The sequence below is a fragment of the Rhinatrema bivittatum genome, chromosome 8, assembly GCF_901001135.1.
Source record: "Rhinatrema bivittatum chromosome 8, aRhiBiv1.1, whole genome shotgun sequence".
Taxonomy (NCBI): domain Eukaryota; kingdom Metazoa; phylum Chordata; class Amphibia; order Gymnophiona; family Rhinatrematidae; genus Rhinatrema; species Rhinatrema bivittatum.
The window spans coordinates 97,835,676-97,857,816 of NC_042622.1; the positions used below are offsets into that span (position 1 = coordinate 97,835,676).

Sequence of the window (22,141 nt, forward strand, 5' to 3'; positions counted from 1 at the left end):
GAGGCACATAAATACATCTTTGGTAAATTGTTAGTACTATCTCTAGGAAGTGCCATTAAAGTCCAGTAACAAAGTTTCATAATAAATACTATTTGTAAAGTGTTATAAATCTTGCCTTTTTCCATGCTTATCAGACTTAATTGCATGTATAATTCTATCGTAATGTATATTTTGTTTTAATAAGACACACCTATTGAACAATGAGGTGCTGCGTGCTGATGTTCTGCTGCCGGATTTCATATTCACTATTCTCCGTTTTCTTTGTAAAAAGCTTGTTTGAAAAGTCAGGTTTTTAACTCTTTATGAAAAATTTGAAATCTCTCTATAGTCTAATTTCTAAGGGCATGGTGTTCCATAGTATTGGTCCGGCTAATGATAAAGCCCTATCTCTAACTTGGGTCAATCTGGCTGTTTTAATAGAAGGAATGGTTAGGAGTGCTTTGTTAGCGGATCTCAGGTTTCTATGTGGGACATGAACACACAGTGCTGTGTTTAGCCATTCTGCTTTTTCATCATGAATCAATTTATGAATTGTGCAAAGTGTTTTGTATTGAACTCTGTATTCGATTGGTAGCCAGTGTAATTCTGCTAGAGTATCAGTAATGTGATCACTTTTTCTTTTCCCAGTTAGTACCCTTGCGGCAGAGTTTTGCAGTATTTGGAGTGGCCTTATTGTTGTGTGTGGTAGTCCTAGGAATAATATGGTTCTAAAAAATGTTGGCTTTTTTTCTCTTTAGTGCAGCAGGCAGCTGGCTGACTGATTTGCCATATCAACATTTGCTACTGCCTTTCACTCAATCTAACAATTGTCACCTTCTGGTTTAGGCTGTCATTGCCCTAATGGAGATGGGGTTTGATGAAAAGGAGATCGTAGATGCCCTTCGGGTAAACAACAACCAGCAAGATGCAGCCGTAAGTGTCTGAGTATAATTTATTCCAGAACTGAAAGATGACTGAGGCTCGCTGGGTTCACTAAGGGAGCTCAGCGTTATTCTGACGTACAACACAAAATCTGTAGCAAGAACATGGTAGACAGCTTCCATTATCAGCAGTGACCTTTCCAAACTTTGTCACTGTGGTTTCCAAAATTAGAATCTCCAACTTAAATGTAAAGAAATGGGCTTAATCATAAAAATGTTACTTTGCTACAGTTTTTCAGACTATACATATTGGGATTTTGTCCCTGTTTTCAAAGTAAAACTGTACCTGCGGATATTTGTACCTGCTTTTTGTGTGGGTACCCTTTTTGTGGGAAAACAACGTGTATAGATTTGAAAGTGCAATCTACTTGCGTAATTTCCTCCCCAACCAAAACCCAACCCTGGGAGCGCCTCTTTTAAATACAGATAAAAGTATAGGTGTTGAGGATCGTTTTCAGGCAGCCCATTGATTTATTGGTTTAGATTTAACCCTTGCCTATCCATTGGTAGCTCAAGGTGGGGCTCTAAGCTGTAGTATTTTCCCCCTAGGAAAACACTGCAGATTTGTGACTCGCGTAGTATTTTTCCCCATGGGAAAACACTATGGCCTGTGGTAAAATACAGCAGCCTTTGGTATTTTCCTGCAGGGGAAATATACCGTGGCAATGAAAGCCCCCCCCCCCCAAAAAACACGTGGTGGTGCCCCTGGGATTTTGGGGTCATTTGACCCCGAGAATACCCCCCAAAAGTAGTAAAAAACCCCAGGGATATTCTTAGAACCCCCCCCTTCCCACCGCCTCCAGCACCCTCGCAGGCAGCCTGTTAAAGTGTAAAAAAAAAACAAACAAAAAAAAACCTTTGCAAGTATAGTGAAAGTCCAGCACCCCTACCCCTGCGCTGTCACATTAAAAATCTGGCCCCAGAGGCCAGGATCCTCATGTGACCCCCCCCCCTCCCAAAAAACCCACCAATGCTCTTTTCATAAAAGTAGCCCTAGTGGACCCCAGATGCATACCCCTCCTGGACCCCCTTAGCTAAAAAGGACACCCTGATGTTCCTGTGGGAGCCTGAAGTGCCCCGGGCGGCAGCCATTTTTCAAAGTGGTACAGTTCGACCTTTGCCCCTATCCTGACCACCAGGGTAACTTTGTTTTAGGAAAGTGGGGGTCGAGGGTCCACTAGACCACCAGGAATCTTTTTATGTATTTGGGGAGGGGTGTGATGGGGTAGAAAGGTCCATTGCACCACAAAGACCGTTTTTTTTTCTTTTTTTCAAAACGGGGAGGGGGGGTTTAGGATGGGGTTTCTATCCTCCAGTGCCCATATTTTTTTGAGTGAAGTGGCATGGTTGGGGGATGGGGAGGTGGGATTTGCGCCGTACTTGCAAAGACTCCCTGCAAGGGGGGCAGAGGGATGGGACAGGAGAGTATAAGCAGTACCCTAGAGGTTTTTACTAGTTTGGAAGGAGGGAAAGGTGTTCGCAGTACTGAGTGGCCCCGGTCCCTTTAAGTCAGGGTCACGGGTTCATTGTGATGTATATTAAGGTCCTAGTACCCACAGTGGAAGTTAGATATAACTTGAGTTGTAGCTAGCTTCATTTCAAATAATGTGGCTTGCAAATTTTTCAGTAAGCCGTGTTATTTGATTAACATAGTTTAGAATATTAATGAGCAAATTTGCATGCTAATGGACTCATTTTAATGCGCATGGTGCCAGGTCTCATTTAATGTCAGATGTTTTTTAACATCTCGTGTTATACTCGCTTTAGGGCATTTACTGTGTTAGAGAGTTTTTTGTGCAATAAATACCTTAACACGGGTAGCAAAGTTTGTACCAGAGGCTCACATAAATCTCCAACTACCTCCATATAAATGGCTTTGAAAATTGTCCCCTTTAAAAAAAAAAAAAAAAAAAAAATGCAGCATATGGAAAAAAGTGGGTAGTAGAATTCAAATCGCCTGTCTCCTCAGGACAGCTGGGGATGGGGCAGGCCATGGAGGCAATGTGCTCAGTTTCCTGGGAGGGAGGGAAGGAAGATGCCAGACATCACAGTGGACATCTTGCTGGCCATAGGAGCAGTGCAGAGGGCAGGCATGCTGTCTAGGTTTTAGGAGTATTGTATCAACAGGGAAAGAATGGGCACTGAGAAGAAATTTAGAAAAGCCTTCGGAATCTGCCTCTAGCAGCTTTGTAACAAGAAGACGTGACCTAGTCATACTGGAGAGGAGGACAAAAGAATTTTAATTTTTTTTGCTTATCTTGTTTTTGTCTTGCAAGCCTAAAATGTGTATCTTTTGTTTTCAAGTGAGGCAGTATTTATGATGCTATTATATATTTTTTTTTTAGTAACTGGAAATTATGAATTTGTTAAATTTTGCAGTGCGAGTGGCTGCTGGGAGACCGAAAGCCTTCGCCAGAGGATTTAGACAAGGGAATTGATACAAGTAGTCCTCTGTTTCAAGCCATCCTGGACAACCCAGTGGTGCAATTAGGCCTAACTAACCCCAAAACACTGTTAGGTAAGCTTGTTGCAGCTGTTTTATAATACCCTGGTTATCCTTGGGCAAAAGTGGTCCTCCCACACTCCTGAGAGCACAAGCCAGTCAGTGGAGAAAATATAGACATATATGACATGTTGAGCCATGGTATAACCATGGTGCGCTTTAGTGCCTGTACAAATATGCGCGGGCCTGATGCAGAGACCTATCAGAGAGAGCTTGAATCATTACAGAAGTGGCACCCTCAAAGTCAAGAGTGTTTTCAATCAGTGGGAGCAAATTATTATTGCCGCCTTTCACATTTTATTGAGAGGTAGCAGCTTTTCCAGTTCAACCAAAGGGAAACCTCACTTCTATTGCCTGCACAGTTGAGCCCATTTTTACATTCACTTACATGCCTCTGCTTTTGGTATGGATAGGTCAGACTGTTATCAAAACAAGGGTCTGTGGGGTGAGATGGGAGCATTCGATGGGTGCTTCCAAAAATTCTCAGTGGTGGGGGGAGCCCTGACCGTTAGTCTCCATAAGAGTTTAGACCTCCTGATTGGCTGCCAGAGAGAGAAGCAGCAGCAATGCCAACCTTGTCTGATCTTGCCACTTCTGTTGATGATTACAGTGATAATTTGCTGTATTTCACAGCTGAGTGTGTATACAATGCCACTTCCTGCTAGAGTGACCAGTAACATGGGTCCTTTTGTCTATAGTTACAGATTTGCAATGGATTTGCCTGTGGGAGAACAGGAAATGCATGAATTGCAAACTTGTCATCTTATTATATAACAAGTTTGCCACAGTGTATTATGACCTGCAGCCCTTGCTCATGGAGGAGAACAAGGACTTTTGGTTAATGTAGTGTGCCACAGAATACCTGCCGAATCAGTTGTATTTAATTTCCAGTTTACACTTGCCTCTGCTCTAGGAGTAATGGATTTTAGCCTTCAAACATCCACTTGCTGAAGTATAATATACCAGCTGTCGCTTGCCTTCAAGCCCAACACCGCTTGATACATCTTGGCAAAGAGGAGGTGCAGAATGAATTTAAAAAAAATGGCTATGCTAATATTTCAGTATCAGATTTACCGGGTCAGTGGTTTGCAAAATGCAGCACAGGCATTAAGGTTGACTGAGCTTAATAGTGCTCAAAGTTGCCAGCTAAGGACTTCTGCATTTGACCTGTCAGGGCTGAAATAGTAACCACAGTCACATGCTTCGCCTGTCTTGGAGCTGTGCCCTCCTGTGCAGCTGTGTGTTCTCCGTCAAAAAGAAAGTCTACCTGCCTATGTAGGGATCTTCAGCAGATTAAATGGCACATCTGCAGTTACTCCTTCCTGTGTATTTGTTACCAAAAATTATTTTAGTGTGCATGGCAGATTGCATGTAAACTTTGGGAATTAAAGCTGAATTCATGGTGGGACAGAGCATTAAAGGACTGCAAAGAGCAGAAAGGCAGCTGCTTTTATCTGCAAAAGTGTGGGCTCGAAAAATAACTTTGGCCTTCTTACTATCACAGCATTTGAAGACATGCTGGAAAATCCTTTGAACAGCACCCAGTGGATGAACGATCCGGAAACTGGGCCCGTCATGCTTCAGATATCTAGAATCTTCCAGACATTGAATCGCACGTAGGGGACACCCTGACCCCTCCAACCACCGCGGTCACACTTCTTGCTGTACCCTTCTTTGAAGTTTCCTGAAGATAAAGGGCGTGGTAGGGGAGTGATAGCTATCGGTGTTAAAACAGGGACCTGCCCTTTGTGCATGGGACAGCAGAGCGTGAGTAGCTATGGCCAGCAGGAAGGTAGTTGCCGTGTGGAGCTAGTACTCGTAGAAGTGGTTTGAAGACTTTATGCTTTAAGATGTTGTTCAACTGAAATAAAAGGTATTATCCCAGAGGACAGGAGTACACTGGTGAAAACAGTGATGCTTTCATTTGTCTTTTTATTTTATTTTATTTTTTTATTTTGTGGGGAGAGGAAAGAATTAATGTGATTTGCTGTCACTACTTGAATTTTTAAAATCCCGGCCTTTGGTCTGGTTTAGAGACAGGCCGAAAAATCATGACCATATTTGCAAACCCGCATCCGTTATCAGAGCATCCTCCTCCGGCGGGGTTTATCATCATGTGATTACCAATCGTGGGTCGATAAACATCGCCCAACAAGCAAAGTGATGGATAATGGGAGGAGTTTGCGTTTTCTGATCGTGATCCGGTAAGCCCCATCCACAGGCGAAGGCCCAGAGAGGGTTTGCAATTGCTGATTACAATCCAGGAAAACCCGCCTGGATAACAGGTGGGGGTTTAATCACTTTATCTGAAAATCTTTTTTTTTTCGTTTTTGTTTTTGAATGACCCATCTCTAGTCTGATTGGCCAGAAATTTGTAACAATAGTTTGCCATCCTGTTTGCAAGAAATATTTCACAAACAGAAAATTTATGAAAGGGATGATATCCTTCCAAAAAAGGATAGTATTTCTGTTGTACAAGGTGTTTGACATTTAAAATGTCTTTTGAGATATCTTTTTGTGTTTAAATTCAAGGGTTTTTTTTTTAAATGAAAAGAAAAGTATAACCCTGAATACTGGTTGCCTCCTGCATCCATTCACTGTAATTTAATGTGCATAGAGGCCATTTTTTAACTGGTTTCTATTATATTTCTTAACTTATTTTAACATAAAAAAATAAACTCTCCAACTGAGCTCCGTTTGTTCTGTCTAGTAAAACACTCTAGTGGTGTCAACAAGAAGGGACAGGGTCTCTCCAGAGCAGCATCTTCTATGTCCTGTTAAAGTTGCAATCTGTGTTAGCTTAATTTTGTTCAGCTAGCATGACCTAGTGTGTGTAGTGCTGCTGAGTGTTGCTATGTGTTGTGGTTCATTTCGGGGAAAAACAGAATCAAGTATGCCTGCCATAATGTGGTGGTTAATAGTAATTAAAAGGCCACAGTATCTTCCCTAATTCCAGCTGCAGTCTAAATTGTACCATCACTGATCATAAAGCCGCTGCAGCCCTGACAATCAGTCAGAGATATCTGCACCACAGCTATGCTCTTAGTGGTGAAAAGAGAAAAATCAGGCAGGAGCCAAGGGAAGCAATAAACAATGTATTTCTAAATTTAGTTGCCTTTGCTATGTTTCCTTTTTTGTAAAAGTTTATATGTCCAGGGTGTAGCACTACTCGGTAGCACTATACAAACTTATTGGCAGAATAGAAGTACTGGCTAGTTGAAAAATTGTGCAGCTAATGTGAAAATCTTTACATTTACCTGACTTGCATCTGGCTAATGTTTACAAAAGGTCACTGACCACTAGGTATAGGGTATTAATATTGTGCATCTCTCTACAGTGTTAAAGGACAACCTCCATGCTTGCTTAAAAGGCAGGCTTTGAGTCCAGGCAGGTGTGCGTGCCTTCCTGGCTGGACACACGCACAAAAAAATGTAATTTTTCTGTAAAGCAGCTTTAACGTTTGACTCAGCTCATGAGCTCATGCATCCTTCACACATCTGAAGAAGGAAGCACTATTTTGTCATCTGGACAACTCACATGCTTCCCTGTCTTTGACTAATTGTAATATTAGGCCAATAAAAAGTATCACAGCCTGCACAGAATCCAACAGAATGAGGTCCGAATTGGCATCAGTCTGCTTGTACTGCTGGGCACAGGAAGGACATCTGGCAGCTAAGCGTCCTGCTTTTGCAGGCAAGCTAAGATGTGCTTCCAAAAACAAGAAGGCAGTTGCACCGTAGCAGATTTGAGAGGCATGGAAGCTGTCCTTTTAACTTCTTTGCTCTTTCAATTGACACTTTGGTTCTTAAAATCCACACATGTTTCTTAAAACTGCACTTTTTAAAAACAAATCTGTACTGTTCAGTACTTATTCTAATTTAAGCAAAGTACATAAACAAATTTCTCAATGAATAAATCAAATTATTTTTCCCTTGCCCTGTTTTCTGTTTTGTTTCTACAGTACTGAAAAACATACGTGTTGTATAATTTTAAAACACAAAACAATCCAATATTTTCCAAACTGGATTAAGGATGGAATGTGTCGTTATCCAATGACCGCATCAGTACTCGGACCATCTTGGTCTCTGCAGGCAATGAGATTTCATTCATATCTTGAAACATGCTTTTGTAAAAGTTCACTATTAGGACCTTTTATTTTCAGCTCCTTTTCTACATTCTCTCTCTTATTATTTTCTTCAAGGCTTGGTAAGGCCCTAGAGTTGTTTTGGTGGAAGAGTCACTTTCAGCCAAAGTGATTTCTTCAATCCAAAATTCATTGCCTGTGGAAAAAAAAGATCACTAACCACACTCAGTCTAGTGCTTTACAAAACTGTTTTCTGTGTTTTGTGAAAAATGGCTCTCTAATTCCTGTGCTCTGCAGAAGACTGAAACAAATGGGAGTTGTAACAACTGATCAATAGGAGAGATTGAGCTAGAAGACATATTGGATTTTGAAGTTTCTAAACTTTTTTTTTTTTAAATATGGATAGTAAACAGCTGTCTGACAAAAAGCAGGTTTTTGAAAGAAGTGATGCTTCTTCATACTAAAGACAAGATGCTGAAAGAAGAAAGCATACAACTAACCCAAAAAATTCAGTATTGAAAATCTATCTGGCCAACTTTTAGGAACTTTGATTAGGGGCAAATAAATGTGACTTTAAAGGAGCAAAACATTGCCATGAATGAAAGTGAAGAAATGCAAAACCTGAATCGTAAGCTGCAGGCCCTTTTTCAGAGTCTGCAGGGGAGCATGTCCAAAATGCTTTTAAGGAATCTAGGCATTGGCATCGATCTCTTGCCTGCAAAGCCTCAAAGAGCGAACACATGTAGGTCTTTTCTTTGGTTAAGCTTCATCATAGCCATTTCCTGGTAGCCGCCAGGTTGTATCTACATGAGTCATGGTTCAGACAGAAAATCCATGTTTTAATTTAGCTTTATTTTTTAATTTTATTTTTTTTGCTTAATATATCGCAGATCTTTCAAAAAAAAAATAAAAAATCCTTGTGTTAATAAGTTTGATTGGTCATCTGTGGTACTGCAGCAAGACATTGGCATAGTTTTGTCAGTGATTGCTTTAAATTTTTATGTATGTTTTATTGTAAACTTTTTAAAGTTTGTACTGGTTATGCAGTTATATAAATGTTATTAAATAAAGATATATTCTTTGTATGCTTTACAGCAGATAGCACAAGGCAAAGCCAGTGGAAGCTATAATGTGCTGCCTTGAATTTAAAAGTATTCTGCAATTCATATCTGTGTTGTGTAATTTGTCACTCATTGCACTTAACTGCTGGCAAGACTTCAAAGAGCCACATTCTAATTAAAATAAAAAAATATAAATCCACAAAGTGCCTCATTTAAGCGGTTGCCCCCCACCCCACCCATGTATACAGCCACTCAAGATATATTTTCTTGCAGGTGAAATTGCACTCCCGTTTTTAGTCTTAATTTATTTGTGCTGTTGTTGAAAAGAAGGTATTGAACAACAGTCAGCATGACCAACACCTTCATATGCTTACTGAAGATCCATAAGTAATGCTGAGAGTATCTAAACTGGAGGCCCCTTTAAAAACTTAATCTTCCTAGCATGTAGACAGATGGTCACAGGACCAGTGGGTTTATGCTCCCCTGCCAGCAGATGGAGATGGAGCAAGCTGACATCACTGTGTGTGTGTATACACACACTGCATGCAGTGACCCCAGCTTGCCAGTATTCTCCATCTCCAGCAGGTGGTGGACGTGCATCTCCTTACGGGGATTGCTTTGAGCCTTTTGAAAGGAGAAATTTTAAAATTCTAAATTCAGGAAAAGAAAGCCCCGCTCTCCTGCAGTGATATCCAAAGGTCCCTCCCCTAGTTGAAAATTCCTTAGGCGATTTCTGTGACCCCTCAGAGGTGTGCCTTGGTCCAGTAGCTGAGTTTCCCAGCGTGGACATAGCTACCAGTTCAGCTGAAAGGCAGCAGGTGCAGGAGGCCGAGCGCAGCGGTGATGGCAGATGTCCTCTCCCCCCACAGCCGGAGACCATCTCTGTACTCGGCCAGTAAGTGCTGAGCTCAGGTAAGGTCTTAAAAAAAAAAAAAAGACAGTTTTACCTGAATCAGAGACAGAGGGGTTTCTGGACGTCCTCCTGTCTCTGTTCTTGGCGCACCGTGCCGACGTTCATTCCTGCTCCTGTTGGGGTTGGGGAACTGGGCAGCCTGGCAGGTTGAATGGCCCCCGGTGGGCTGGGCTTCGTACTTAGGCTTTCTTCTTGCACGCCACTTGGTAGGCCGCGGCGGCCGTTTTCACGCGCTCTTGTGTGTTCTGCCCTCTATAGGCCATTGGTGTGCGCAGTGTGTCAGCTCTGCATGTGTGTTGTGCGCTCTGTTTTTGGGTGCGCTTTTTACGCACACAAACTTTTTTATGTGCTTAACTTGGTGCACAGGTTGTGTGCTTGCCTTGCTGTGCTTTCTTTTAGGTGCTTATTTTTTGGGTGCATTTCATTTTTGAGCATGAGCCCTTCGATGCATGTTTACCACAGTGATGGTGTTTATGAGCAAGAAGCATAAGTGTCTTCCTGTTTGTGTTGCCTGTCATATTAGGGCTTCTCGGCCTGACCTAGCTTCTAACCTGTGTCAGTGCTGCTCAGACGCTCAGGGAGAGTTGTCTTCCTTGGACTTTGCTAAGCCAGGCTCTTCCAATTCTGATGATGGGTTGGTCACGTCCTTGACTGGGGGGATGGCCAGCTCTTGGTTCTCCCTTGACTGGTTCCTCCGCTGTCAAGGACAGTTCTGTGGGACCAGCTCCAGTTCCTTCTGGGCTCGGTCTGGACCTGGTTGCTTTTCTTGAGTGGAATTTTTTTCAAGGCTTACAAGCCTTTCTTCAGGTGCAGTCCTCTGCTTCCCCCATTTCTGTCTGGCCGGACCCTCAGCCAGTGGCTCCTCCCTCTTCCAGTCCTATGCTTAAGTGCCAAGGCTCACCTCTGCTCCCTGCAGGTATTCCCGACATGAATCCGGATGGCACTGATGATGACGTTGATCCTGATTCCCTGGAAGATGGGGAAATTCCTCCAGGGCTGGAACCATATCTAGCCATGTTGCAGTTCTTTCATAGAGATGAACTGCTGGTCCTGATTTCCCAGACCTTGAAACAGCTGGGTGTTCCTGGTTCGGATACTATGTCAGAGCCGAGGAAGAATCCCATTTTGGTTTCCTTACGTAAAGCCTCTTTTTTTTTTTTTTTTTTTTCCCTGGTGATGGATGCCATCCAGGAATTGATCTGGAATGGGATGCCCCAGAGGCAAATTTTAAAGGGGGTCAGACATTGGAAGGCCTGTACCTCCTGGATCCGGCCATGAGAGAGCATTTGCGTTTTCCCAAAGTGGATACTCTGGTATGTGCCGTGTCTAAGCGACCATTCCCGTAGACGGAGGAGCGGCCTTGAAGGATGTACATGATAGAAAGATTGAGGCTATTCTTAAGCCTTTGAGGAAGTGGTGATGAATTTACAGGTTGCCCTCCTGTTGCGCCCTAGTGGTGAGATCTTGTCTTCTTCTTTTTCAGGAGGTTGATGAGTCTGGAAGGAATTCCAGAGTGGTTATGGAACCTGCTGCTACCTTTTAAGCAGATGCAGGCTGTGATTTGGTCCAGACCTTGGCCAGAGGAATGGCTTTGGTGATAGCGGCCAGGCGTAAACTCTGGTTGCAAAGTTAGCTCACGCAGCTTTCAAAGCCAGTCTTACCAAGATTCCCTTTAAAGGTTCGCTCTTGTTTGGGAGTGAGTTGGAGAAACTGGCCAGTAAGTGGGGCAAGTCTCCGGTGCCTCGGTTGCTGGAGGATAAGAAACAGTTACAGCACCTCTTTGGTATGGGGGGGGGGGGGGTCATTTCCAGCGTTCCAGATGTTGTTGACCCTACAGAGGGATGGCCTTTCAGCGTACTCTGACTTTTGGTAGGTCTCAGTTCTTTCGTCCCAGGCAGCCCAAGAGAGGAGCGAACTTGGGTGGTGGATCTTCCCGAGCTTCCCAATGAAGGTTTGCCGACCCACATTCTGGAATAAAAGAGAGAGAGAGACGTTCCCCTATTTCCTATCGGAGGTGGGTCAAGATCAGGTTGGACCAATGGGTCCTAGAAATTCGAAGGGTAAACACTGGAAATTTGCAGTATTCTTCAGGATGTGTTCATGGTGTTCCTAGGCAGTGAAGTTCACAATTCAAAAGCTCCTCAGACTGAGGACTGTGGTTCCGGTGCCCACGTTTCAACATATGAGGCGATATTCTATTTATTTTGTTGTGCCCAAGAAGGAGGGCTCCTTTTGTCCTATCTTGGATCTCAAGAGGATCAACCATCACTTGAAGGTGACTCATTTTCAAATGGAAATCTTACACTCTGTAATAATGGCAGTACAGTCAGGGGGATTTCTGACCTTTGATCTGTCAGAGGCTTACCTTCATATTCCCATCCAATTGGAACACCACCGCTTTCTATGCTTTGCGGTGTTGGGGTGCCATTATCAGTTTTGGGCACGGCCTTTTGGTCTAACACCAGAAAAGTTTCCAAGATTTTGGTGGTGGTAGCGGCAGCCTTGCAAAAAGAAGGAATCCTGGTGCACCCGTATTTGGATGACTGGCTGATTCGAGCCAAGTCTCAGGAAGAGAGCCGCCTGGTGACACACGATGTGATCTCCTTATTGCAGGAGCTTGGTTGGGTAGAGGCCCTGATCAAGAGCAATCTTCAACCATCCCAGTCATTGGAGTATCTGGGGGACCGGTTCGACACCCTGGAAGTGGTTCCATGGGCAAGGGCGCATGTGCGTCCTCTTCAGCGCCCTCGGCTATCTCGTTGGAACCAGCGGTTTGGCTCCATTTGCCGATGGAAATCTGCTCCCACCTCCAGTAGAGGTTGCAGGAGGATCATCTGAGAGAGGGAGTTCCCTTGTCCTCTCCAGCCTGGTTGATATGACAGAGGCGAGTCTCCACGGTTTTGGGGGGGGGGGCCCACTGTCTGGAGTTAACAACTCAGGGGCGCTGGAATGCCGAAGAGTGCTGCTGGAACATCAATCACCTGGAGGCCTGGGTGGTATGGCTGGCATGCTTACAGTTCAGCCACAGGCTGTGGAATCGAGCAGTTTGCGAGATGCTGGACAGTGCGACGTCTGTGGCCTATATCAATTGCCAGGGAGGAACCAAGAGCCAGCAAATGTCGTAAGAAATAGACCAGCTGATGGAATGGGCGGAAGGTCATCTGCAGATGATCTCTGCCTCTCACATTGCAGGAAAAGACAATGTAAGAGTGGACTTTCTCAGCAGGAAGAGTCTGGACCCAGGAGAGTAGGTGTTGTCAGCCAAGGCATTTCAGTTGATTGTGGATCGCTGGGCCCTTCTGTTCCTAGACCTGCTGGTAACTTCTCGAAATGTGAAGGTTCCTCGCTTCTACAGTTGCAGGAGAGATCCTTGGTCCCTGGGAATAGATGCTCTTGTCTGGCCAGAAGATGGATTGCTTTATGCGTTTCCTCTGTGGCTCTTGCTAGGCAGGATAATTCTCAAGATTGAAGGCCTCAGGGGGCTAGTGCACCTGGTGGTGCCAGACTGGCCCAGGTGTCCGTTGCATGCAGATTTGTGACAACTCCTGGTGGAGGCCCCTCTTTTTCTTCCACCGCACATGGATCTGCTTAAGCAGGGACCGGTTCTTCACAATGATCCAACTGTATTCTATTTTACGGTTTGGCCCTTGAGAGGGACTCTCCTGTTAAAGCATGGTTATTCCACTGTGGTGATTGCCACCTTATTCCGCGCTCACAAGTTCTCCACTTCCTTGGCTTATGTGCAGGTTTGGAGAGTTCTTGAGGCCTAGTGTGAGGAGCGGGGTGTTCTTCCTCATTCAGTTAAGATCCCTCTCATTCTGGATTTTTTGAGGGGTGGATGGAATAAAGGCTTCGCCCTTAATTCCTTGAAGGTGCAGGTTGTGGCTCTTGCCTGTTTCAGAGGCCTGGTGAATAGTGTTTCCTTGTCTCATCCTGATGTGGCCCGTTTTTTGAAGGGAATGAAACACGTTAGGCCTCCCTTGAGGTTACTGGTTCCATTGTGGAGTCTTACTTTGACGCTGGACATTTTGGCGGGCCCTAAGTTCCAACCACTGCATGGCCTTTCTTTACGGTTGTTGACTTTGAAGACTGTGTACCTGGTGGCTATATGAGCTGCATGCCTTGTCTTGCCGGGATCCGTTCCTTTGGGTGACTCCGGGGATGTTACAGCTGTGGACTGTTCCATCCTTCTTGCCCAAGGTAGTCTTGGTCTTTTATTTGAATCAGTCCATCTCCTTGCCATCCCTGGATAAGGTCAGGGATGCGGAGGAGTTTTGCCATTTTGCGCTTCTTGGATGTTAAGCGTCTTGTCATGCAGTATCTGGAGGTCTCTTTTTCGAAAGATGGATCGCCTGTTTGTTCTCCATGGCGGGAGTAAGCAGGGTAGCACCGGCTTCGCAGGCTACGATAGCTCATTGGATTACGGAGGTGGTCAGGGCCGCATATGTGGATGCTGGAAAGCCGTTGCCTACTCAGGTTAGGGTTCATTCCACTAGAACTCAGGCAGTGTCATGGGCGGAGGTTAGTCTATTGTCTCCTGTTGATATCTGCCAAGCTGCGATGTCATCCTTACACACTTTTTCCAGGTTTTATTGTCTGGATGTGCAGGCCCGGGAGGATGCAGCCTTTGCACATGCGGTGTAGACTGGACCATGGACAGCCTCCCACCCTGTTGAGGAGTAGCTTTGGTATATCCCACTGGTCCTGAGTTCATCTGTGTACACGCTAGGAAAATGGAGAAATTATTTACTTGATAATTCTGTTTTCCTTAGTGTAGACAGATGGACTCAGCTTCCCGCCCTCAGCTGCTGCATGAGTGTGCCAATAGTCTTCCTGTGGGGCTCTGGATCCCAAGGGATTACTGGTAAATGTTCATCCAGTCCCTAGCTTGGGGTACTAGAATGTTATGTGAGTTCACTGTTTATGGTTGGTTGATTAGTTAAAAACTTGATTAAAAAAACAGAACTCAGTCTGTCCACCATTGCTTTTGAAGAGAATATTGGCAGGCTGGGGTCATTGCAGGATTTATCTATACAGTGATATCAGCTTGCTCTGGCTCCATCTGGTGCCAGGGGAGCATAAACCCACTGGTCCTGAGCTCTTCTGTCTACACTAAGGAAAACGAAATTATCAGGTAAGTAATTTCTCCAATACTTATTTCTGCTTGAGAGTGGGATAAAAATATAAAAGAGAATGGAGCAGTTTAGTCATTGTTTCTACCAGCTGCCAATCTTTCCTGGTTGTTTTGCTGCTGTAATAATTAATCTTCTAATTGGTTATATTCACACAATGTTGGCATTCATTCATAGCAAGCACTAACATGATCAGAGGTCTCAGGGAGAGTGCATTAATCAGTTCAGGTGTGCCTGATCAGCTTCATTCCTGGGAAGGGTGGCATCATCAATATAGCGCAGGTCATGTCTTTGTTGCCTCCCAGGCTTAGTCTAGTTTTAAAGTGCCATATTCTCTTTTTACATGATTAATCCAAATGCTTTCTTGATTGAGGTAATTAAGAAATTTCAGAAGGTGACCAACTAGCTCCATTATTTTTTCAGGTCAGGCTGCTCCAGTCCTGGTTTTCTCCATTGTAGGTGTGGAATTTAGGTTCTAATTTCTCTGTCCAGGGGAAAAAAAAAGGAGCCAGGTGATAAAACTTGTTTGGCAAATAATTTCAGCTGACTTCTGTTAGAAACAATGCAGCCACCACCAAGTATTCAATAAAATACATTGGATGGAGTAGTCTTTTCTTGCTAAGTTAGGAGTGTAAAAAAAGAGAGAGAAATTGGAATCTTGTCTTCTCAGTTTATGTAACAATGTGTTCTTTGTACCTAAGAACATGCCATACTGGGTCAGACCAGCATCCTGTTTCCAACAGTGGCCAATCCAGGCCATAAGAACCTGGCAAGTGAAAAATCAAAATCACAGCATTTATTCTGTCTCTGCTGGTAAGCTTGTGTCTTAAAAAAAATTAGAGATGAGACCCTGACATAGGGTCACCATTAGTGTAGAAAGGTGTTCTGTTAAGCAAGTCAGTTTAGCTAAAATAAATGCTTTCAGTACTAAGCAGAGCAACTGAAACTATACTCGATCTGATTGGCAGCCAATGAAGTGAGTGTAATATTGGGGTAACAATCTCTCCAATAACCCCTACCATCCATCTTGTGGCTGTATTCTGCAGCAGTTGCAGTTCTTCTAAATTACAATTTGGTTCACCCACATACAGAGTTACCATAATCAATGGAGGCCCACACAAAAGAATATACAACAGCTAGAAAATCTGATCTAAGACAGTAAATATTTTAAGCCGTGCAGCAGTCTGAGCTTTAAAAAACTCACCTCTTTTGCCATTCTGTTTTGAATTGAGTCCAGAGAATGGATTTAAGGCCCATGATGGCAGAGTTCAGGAAGAAGCCCCAAAGCAAGGATTGTTGCTGCAGGGACTGGACCAAAGTAAGTTGGAAGGGGATAGCCCTAAACACCTTGCTGAGCAGCCTGGATGGACCATTGTGTTCTTTCTCTGCTGTCATTTATTATGTTACGGTGATATCAAACTGTGTAGCTAGTTACAAGTGCAGGATCTCAGCCCTGGTTCCAGTTGAATTAGAAGCAGGAGAAGACTAGTGGGCCAAAGAAGGGGAAATACAGGCTTGCATGCATTTACAGTGAAAGATAATAGTCCATTGCTTCAGCAGGAATTCAGTTCTCTTGATTAGTATTCATATAACCTGTTCTCCATGGGTGGTAGTCCAGTTAGATTTGTGCTGGAACCCTAACCCAGGGGCTGGATTCCAGGAATGGTTCATGCGGTTCTGAGATGGTTTCCACTCTCAAGGAACTGTATTCCAGGAGTCTGGAAAGCAGCATACACACCTAATTTTGGAGTCTTCCTCCTGCACTTTTGAAGCCCTTTACTCGTGCTCCCTTTTGACTATCTGCATCTTTTCTCATTCTCTATTCCTGTGATCTCTTATTCACAGTTGATCTTATCACCTGCTTGCCTAATAGTGCCTGAGCAATGAGTAAACTTCTTTGTGCTCCCTTTTGTTTAAAATTATGAGATGAGATTCATAGAATCCAATCCTGAAATTATGCTTGCATGCTTTATTCAGAACTAATGCACATGGGTAGGAGCTTGCATGCTTTATTCAGAACCTAATGCACATGGGTAGGAGCAGGTTAGTTAAAGAACTATTGGAACAAGGATTATATGGTAAATACTGCTGTTTCCCATTCATTTAAAGGCAAATTACAGCAGAAAAAAATAGTTGTCTCTGAAGCTTTAGTTAATATTCTAGAGATGCTAGAATATGGGTGGAAACACTACTTTTGGCATGTCAATTATACCAAGAAAGGAAGTGAAGTTCTCAAGAAATATGGTTGCAGTAGCTGAGGAATGTCTCGATATTTATGTTAGCCATGCTGCCCTTAACCTGTTTGTGCTGATTCACCCCCTCTCTTTCCATTGTCTTCATGGCCACAGCGTCACCAGCCATTGAGTTTGACTTCCAGAGAATCCATGCAACACTGTGATTATGCAGTTTAATGTACACAGTGAGCTTCAAAAACCACATTATCTTCTCTTCATGTTTTCTTTCTCACAGATGTTAATATTTCCTCCATTTAGTTTTGTAATGTTTTAAAAGTGTGACCTAAAATTGAGCCCCACTGGAAACTCTGTAGCAAATGGCCAAATCGGATTGCAAAATGCTCTTGACTATTGCTCGGTAAGACTTAAGAAAGAGTGCTCTCGGTTGAAACAGGCAGTTTCTTCCTGAGACTGTTAAATCTAGCTACTATATTTAAAAGTTTTAGGTATAATTTATTTCATCTATGATCACAATGCTCATGTTTCTGTTAGATATGGTGTAAAATTGTTTGGTTTAAATTAAATGCATCATATTCTTGAACTGTCTTCAACTGGGTTACAAATAAAGGGATTTAGAAAAATGTTGAATTATTTTGCAACTTGTACTGCTGTGTTTGATCCTGTTGTCAAAGGAGTGTTCTCTCTAGTATACCATAGAAGAAAAATGTTAATGAGCAGGGCTGAAATCTGGTTGACCACTATCTTGTAAGAGTAACAGGGTGCATGGCCCATCCATAGGAACATAAGAAATTGCCGTACTGGATCAGACCAAGGGTCCATCAAGCCCAGTATCCTGTTTCCAACAGAGGCCAATCCAAGCTACAAGTACCTGCCAAGTTTCCAAACACTAAGTAGATCCCATGCTACTGATGCCAGTAATAGCAGTGGCTATTCTCAAAGTCAGCTTGATTAATAGCAGTTAATGGACTTGCCATGTAACTGTTGCATCACTTTCTCCAAATGCATTCTTGCATTTCCTGTTATGAGGTAGCTCTGTACTAGCACTGTGAGTTGGAAAGGGAATCAGAAAAGAAGCTCTTAAACTGCAGTAGCTATTTGAGAATGTATTCACCCTTCTGTAATTGGCGAAATGCCTGCATCTTCCTATGTACAGTTCAAAAGGGAATCATTTGCTGGGTCAGGAATGCACTGTGCCTTGCTTCAAATGAAGGCAGCATTATTTTTATTGTAAATAAAACTATTAGCTGCTGCTATTCATATTTCTGTATGTACATCTTTAGTTAAGTGCTCTCCCATGTGATTACTTACTTACTCAATCACTGATGCAACCTTTATAGTCCTAGTTCTGTATAATCATTTAATAAAGGATACGTGATCAATCAGGAAAGAGGTGAGGTTATTTTTTCTCTAGCTAATTAATTCATTTCAACAAGGTGAATTTTCAGATTATGCAACTTTTCTATTTGAGGGATGATATCAGAATAAATATCCTTCCCTGTCCTGCTTCACCACTCCAGACATGTGGGTTTATGTCCCCCTGCCAGCAGATGGAGAACAAGAACATACTTTTCCAGTGATGTTACCATTGGTATTAACAGTAGTGCAGTACAGTGAAAAACCAGTATTCCCTGTCTCCAGCAGATGGTACAGACTGGTTGGTGCAGCAAGACTGTGCTCCCAGGGCTGGGTCAGGCCCTCTCAAGAGTCTGAGTTTCTTTCCCAAGTCTTATGGTCTAAGGATGAGACTTCTGGTTGAAGCAGGGCCTTGGTGCTCTTGGATTGTTTATATTTCCTAGTTGAGCAGTTTTTCCTCTGCAGGCTCCTTTCTCCTTGGTAAATGGGCCCTGGATTTCCTGATGCCCACGGGCTCAAGGTGAGTGGCGATAAGGGGTACTTCCTTTTGGAGCCTCTTTCTTTTTTTCTTTTCTTTGTAAGTTCTTCCTGTCTGAGCTTTCTACCCTCCCTTTCTTCTTTGCCTCCTTTTCCTCTCGACCCCTTGTGGAGTTCTAATTGGTGGCCTATTAAAAAAACAAAACAAACAAAAACCAAACAGCTTTTAGTTCTACTCTTTCTCCGGTGCCTCAGTGGGTCCCGGGTTTCAGGGCTGAGGTATGTATGGTCAGAGCTGTGCTGGAGATTGAGGCCTATCAGGGGGAGGGCTGTGTTTTCTAGTTGGGGTGAGTCTGGTCAGGCGGTCACAGTAGAGGGGTGCCAGGGCAGTGGAGGTTGCCTTTTAATGGCTGTTTCCTCTGCTTCCTGTCCAGTATGCAAGATCTCAGGAACAGCCAGTGATGCTGCTGGTGGTGTAGCGCAGTTGGACCATTCCTGCAACAGATTTGCCTTTGGTGGGAAGTGCCACCATTTTAGAGGCTTTCCACAGTTCAGCCCCTTGGATGGTGGGAGAGCTTCAGGGCCCTCCAGTCCTGGTCCTTGAGGAAGATGAGACTTTTGGGCTTTTCTGAATTGTTGCTTGTTTTACAGCAGGTTCCCAATGCCTTAAAGCACAGCCAAGTGGGGAGTTCTGTGGGGGATTATGGAGGCGTTTTAGCCTCCAGGGTGGAAAGTGCTGATTTGTGGATGGTGTCTGTGGTTCCTCCTGTGGTTCCTTAGCCCCTAAATGAGACTGACCCAAATGGTGCTGAACAGGGACAAGGATTCTGATTTACCCCTGGGATCTGGAGGAAGAGGAAGATCTTGTGAGCCTGCCTGAGTCTTTAGAGGTGAGGGAGTTGCTTTCTGATGGGGAAGATTTTTCTGTAGTGTGTTTTGTTTAGGAAACAGAAATTGCCCTTCTGCATTTTTCAGGTGGCTTTGTCTCTGAATGGCAGCCTATAAGACAGAGAAAGCGCTAGATGGAGATCCCATTCTGGAAGGGGTTAAGCAGTTTGTTAATGATTTCCCATTTCATAGGGTATTAAAGTGTATGATTTTGACAGAATGGGAGACCCCTGAGGGGAATCTCAAAGGGATCAAAACAATTAACGGGTGTTAAACTTTTGTCAGCAGAGGACTGAGAGGCCTTGTTTCAGGTCCCTAGGGTAGACCTTCCAGTATCTACTGTGATCCATAAGACAACTATTTTTGTGGAAGGAGGTGGTGCCCCTAAGGATGCCCTAGATAGCAAGATTGAGGCTATCCTAAAACAAGCCTTTTCCTTTTTGATTCTCACAGTCCAATCCTTGATTTGTGGGGGTCATATGGCTCATGCCTTAGTGTGTTGGTCACAGCAATTTACAGAAAGCTCAGAAGTGGCTCATTTGGCATCTGGGGCTGCCTTTGTGACTGATACCCTCTATGACCTACTGAGAAACACCTCTGGTGCTGTGGTAGTGGTTGTTGCAGTGTGCAGGCATCTTTGCACAACTGGCTGTGGATTTGTTTCTAAGTCTTGTTTGAGTAGCCTCCCTTTTAAAGGAAAAGTGCTGTTTGGTGAGTATTTGGATAAACTGGTTAAGGACTTGGGAGAAATTAAGCTCCAGGCAGAGGCTACTGGAGGTACAACCCCTTGGCATGTTTCGGCCTACCAGGGGTCATATTCATTTTCAGGATGCAATGAGGTACCTCCCCGGTAGGCAATCTTATTCCCAGTATTCTAGATACTGAGACAAGGGTCAGTCATTTCAAGGATCCCAAGAGGCCCAGAAGTGACAATGTCTGAGCCTCTGGGGCTTCTTGGACAACACAATGAGATTCTGCAGGTCCCTCCTCAGGCGATCCCATTGTGAGGTCATTTGCAGCTTTATTACTGGGAGCGGGCCCTTATCGCCTTTATGGTTTTCCTGCTGTGATTCTAACTTCAAGGGGGTGGTGCTAAAGGCAACTCTGGAGAGACTTCAGGATTTGGAGGTTGTGGTTCCTGTTACACTCAAGGAGCAGGGGCTAGGCTGCTATTCCATCAACTTCATAGTGCCATAGAAAGGACAGATCCTTCTGAACTATTCTGGACCTCAAGGGAGTTAACAAATGTCTCAAAGTTCCTCACTTTTGGGTGGAAACCCTACATTCTGTGATTATGGCTTCTGGCTTGCTTGGATCTTTCAGAAGCTTATTTCCACATCCCAATCACAAAGAATCATGAGAGACTTCTTTGTTTTTGTACATTAGGGAAGTATTTTCAGTCCAGGGTGCTCCCTTTTGGTCTAGCCACAGCACCAACGATCTTTATCAAAGTAATGATAGTGATTGCAGCTTTTCTGCAAAAAGCAGATATCCTGGTCCATCTGTACCTGAACAACTGGCTCATAAGACCCAAATCCTTGCAGAAGGGCCTGTCAGCCTTGGCCAAAGTGGTGCAATTTTTGTCGGTTCTAGACTGGTTCATGAATTATGGTAAGAACAAGCTTTCTCCCTCTCTGTCCCTGGAGTATTTAGAGGTTCATTTCAACACTAAGGTTGGCCGAGTGTTTTTGTCACAGGAGAAGATTTCCAACTATTGGCACAGGTGAACTCCTTCCAGCCACTAAGGGATCCCAGAGTGTGGGAGTACCTTCAGATCCTCAGTTCCATGACAGCTACTTTGGAGCTGGTCCTGTAGGCAAGGGCTCACACGTGTCCCTGTTTGGAAGTCTCTGCTCTTCTGATTGTCTCCCCAGTCTTAAGACTACGACATCTGTCTAACTTTTACCAGCAAAGCGAAAGAGCTTGGTGGGGTGATCAGAGCTCCAGAATTTGTCCAAGAGCATGCCCTTGTAGGTTCCCAGTTGGATAGTGATCACATTTGTTGCAAGGCTTCTGGTTTGAGGAGCCCAATGTGACAACAGGGTAGCTCAGGGACTGTGGTCCAAGGAGGAGGCGGTCTGGTCGATAGATTGGAGACTAGAGCCATCAGACTGGCTCTAATCCACTTCCTTCTGTGGTTGAGGGCTGCTGCGGTTTGACTGCTTTTAAACAAAGCCACAACAGTTGTATATGTAAACAAAAGGGAGACAATTGGAATGTAGCGATAGTTCAAGAAGCTGATCTTCTGTTCCCCTAGCCAGAGCTAAATTTCCAGCATCTGTCAGCAGCTCACCCTGCAGCCATGAAGAACGTTCAGGCATATTTTCTCAGCAAAAACATGTTGGATCCCAGAGACAGCCAATAGACTTTTCAACCAATAGTGAGTGAATCAATGAGGAATGCCTCACATGGATGTCATGGCAACTCACAAAAATGCCAGGCAATAGGTTCTTCAGTCACAGAAAGGAGAGGGGTTCCAGTGGGATTAATGCCCTCATTAAATCCTGGCCAAAGGATAAGCTTCTGTATGTGTTTCCACCCTGGCATCTAGTGGCAAGGGCAATTCGTAAGAGAGAGGATCATGGATCAATCTGGAAAGACTGTCGAATGGTCTT

At 43.9% G+C, this 22,141-nt stretch overlaps 1 protein-coding gene across 3 annotated transcripts in view; it reads left to right on the forward strand.

Annotated features, from left to right (window-relative positions):
• The window catches only part of UBAC1 (UBA domain containing 1), a 45,606-nt gene extending 38,248 nt beyond the window's left edge, over positions 1–7,358 (forward strand). For 2 of the 3 annotated variants that reach the window (XM_029612280.1, XM_029612281.1), the window contains exons 8-10: positions 826–912; positions 3,300–3,438; positions 4,928–7,358. In XM_029612280.1, the coding sequence (XP_029468140.1) occupies positions 826–912; positions 3,300–3,438; positions 4,928–5,043 (342 nt within the window). In that variant the 3' untranslated portion in view covers positions 5,044–7,358. The remainder of the gene's footprint in view (positions 1–825; positions 913–3,299; positions 3,439–4,927) is intronic. The other variant, XM_029612282.1, reaches the window with a different exon arrangement.
• Positions 7,359–22,141: the final 14,783 nt, after the last annotated feature.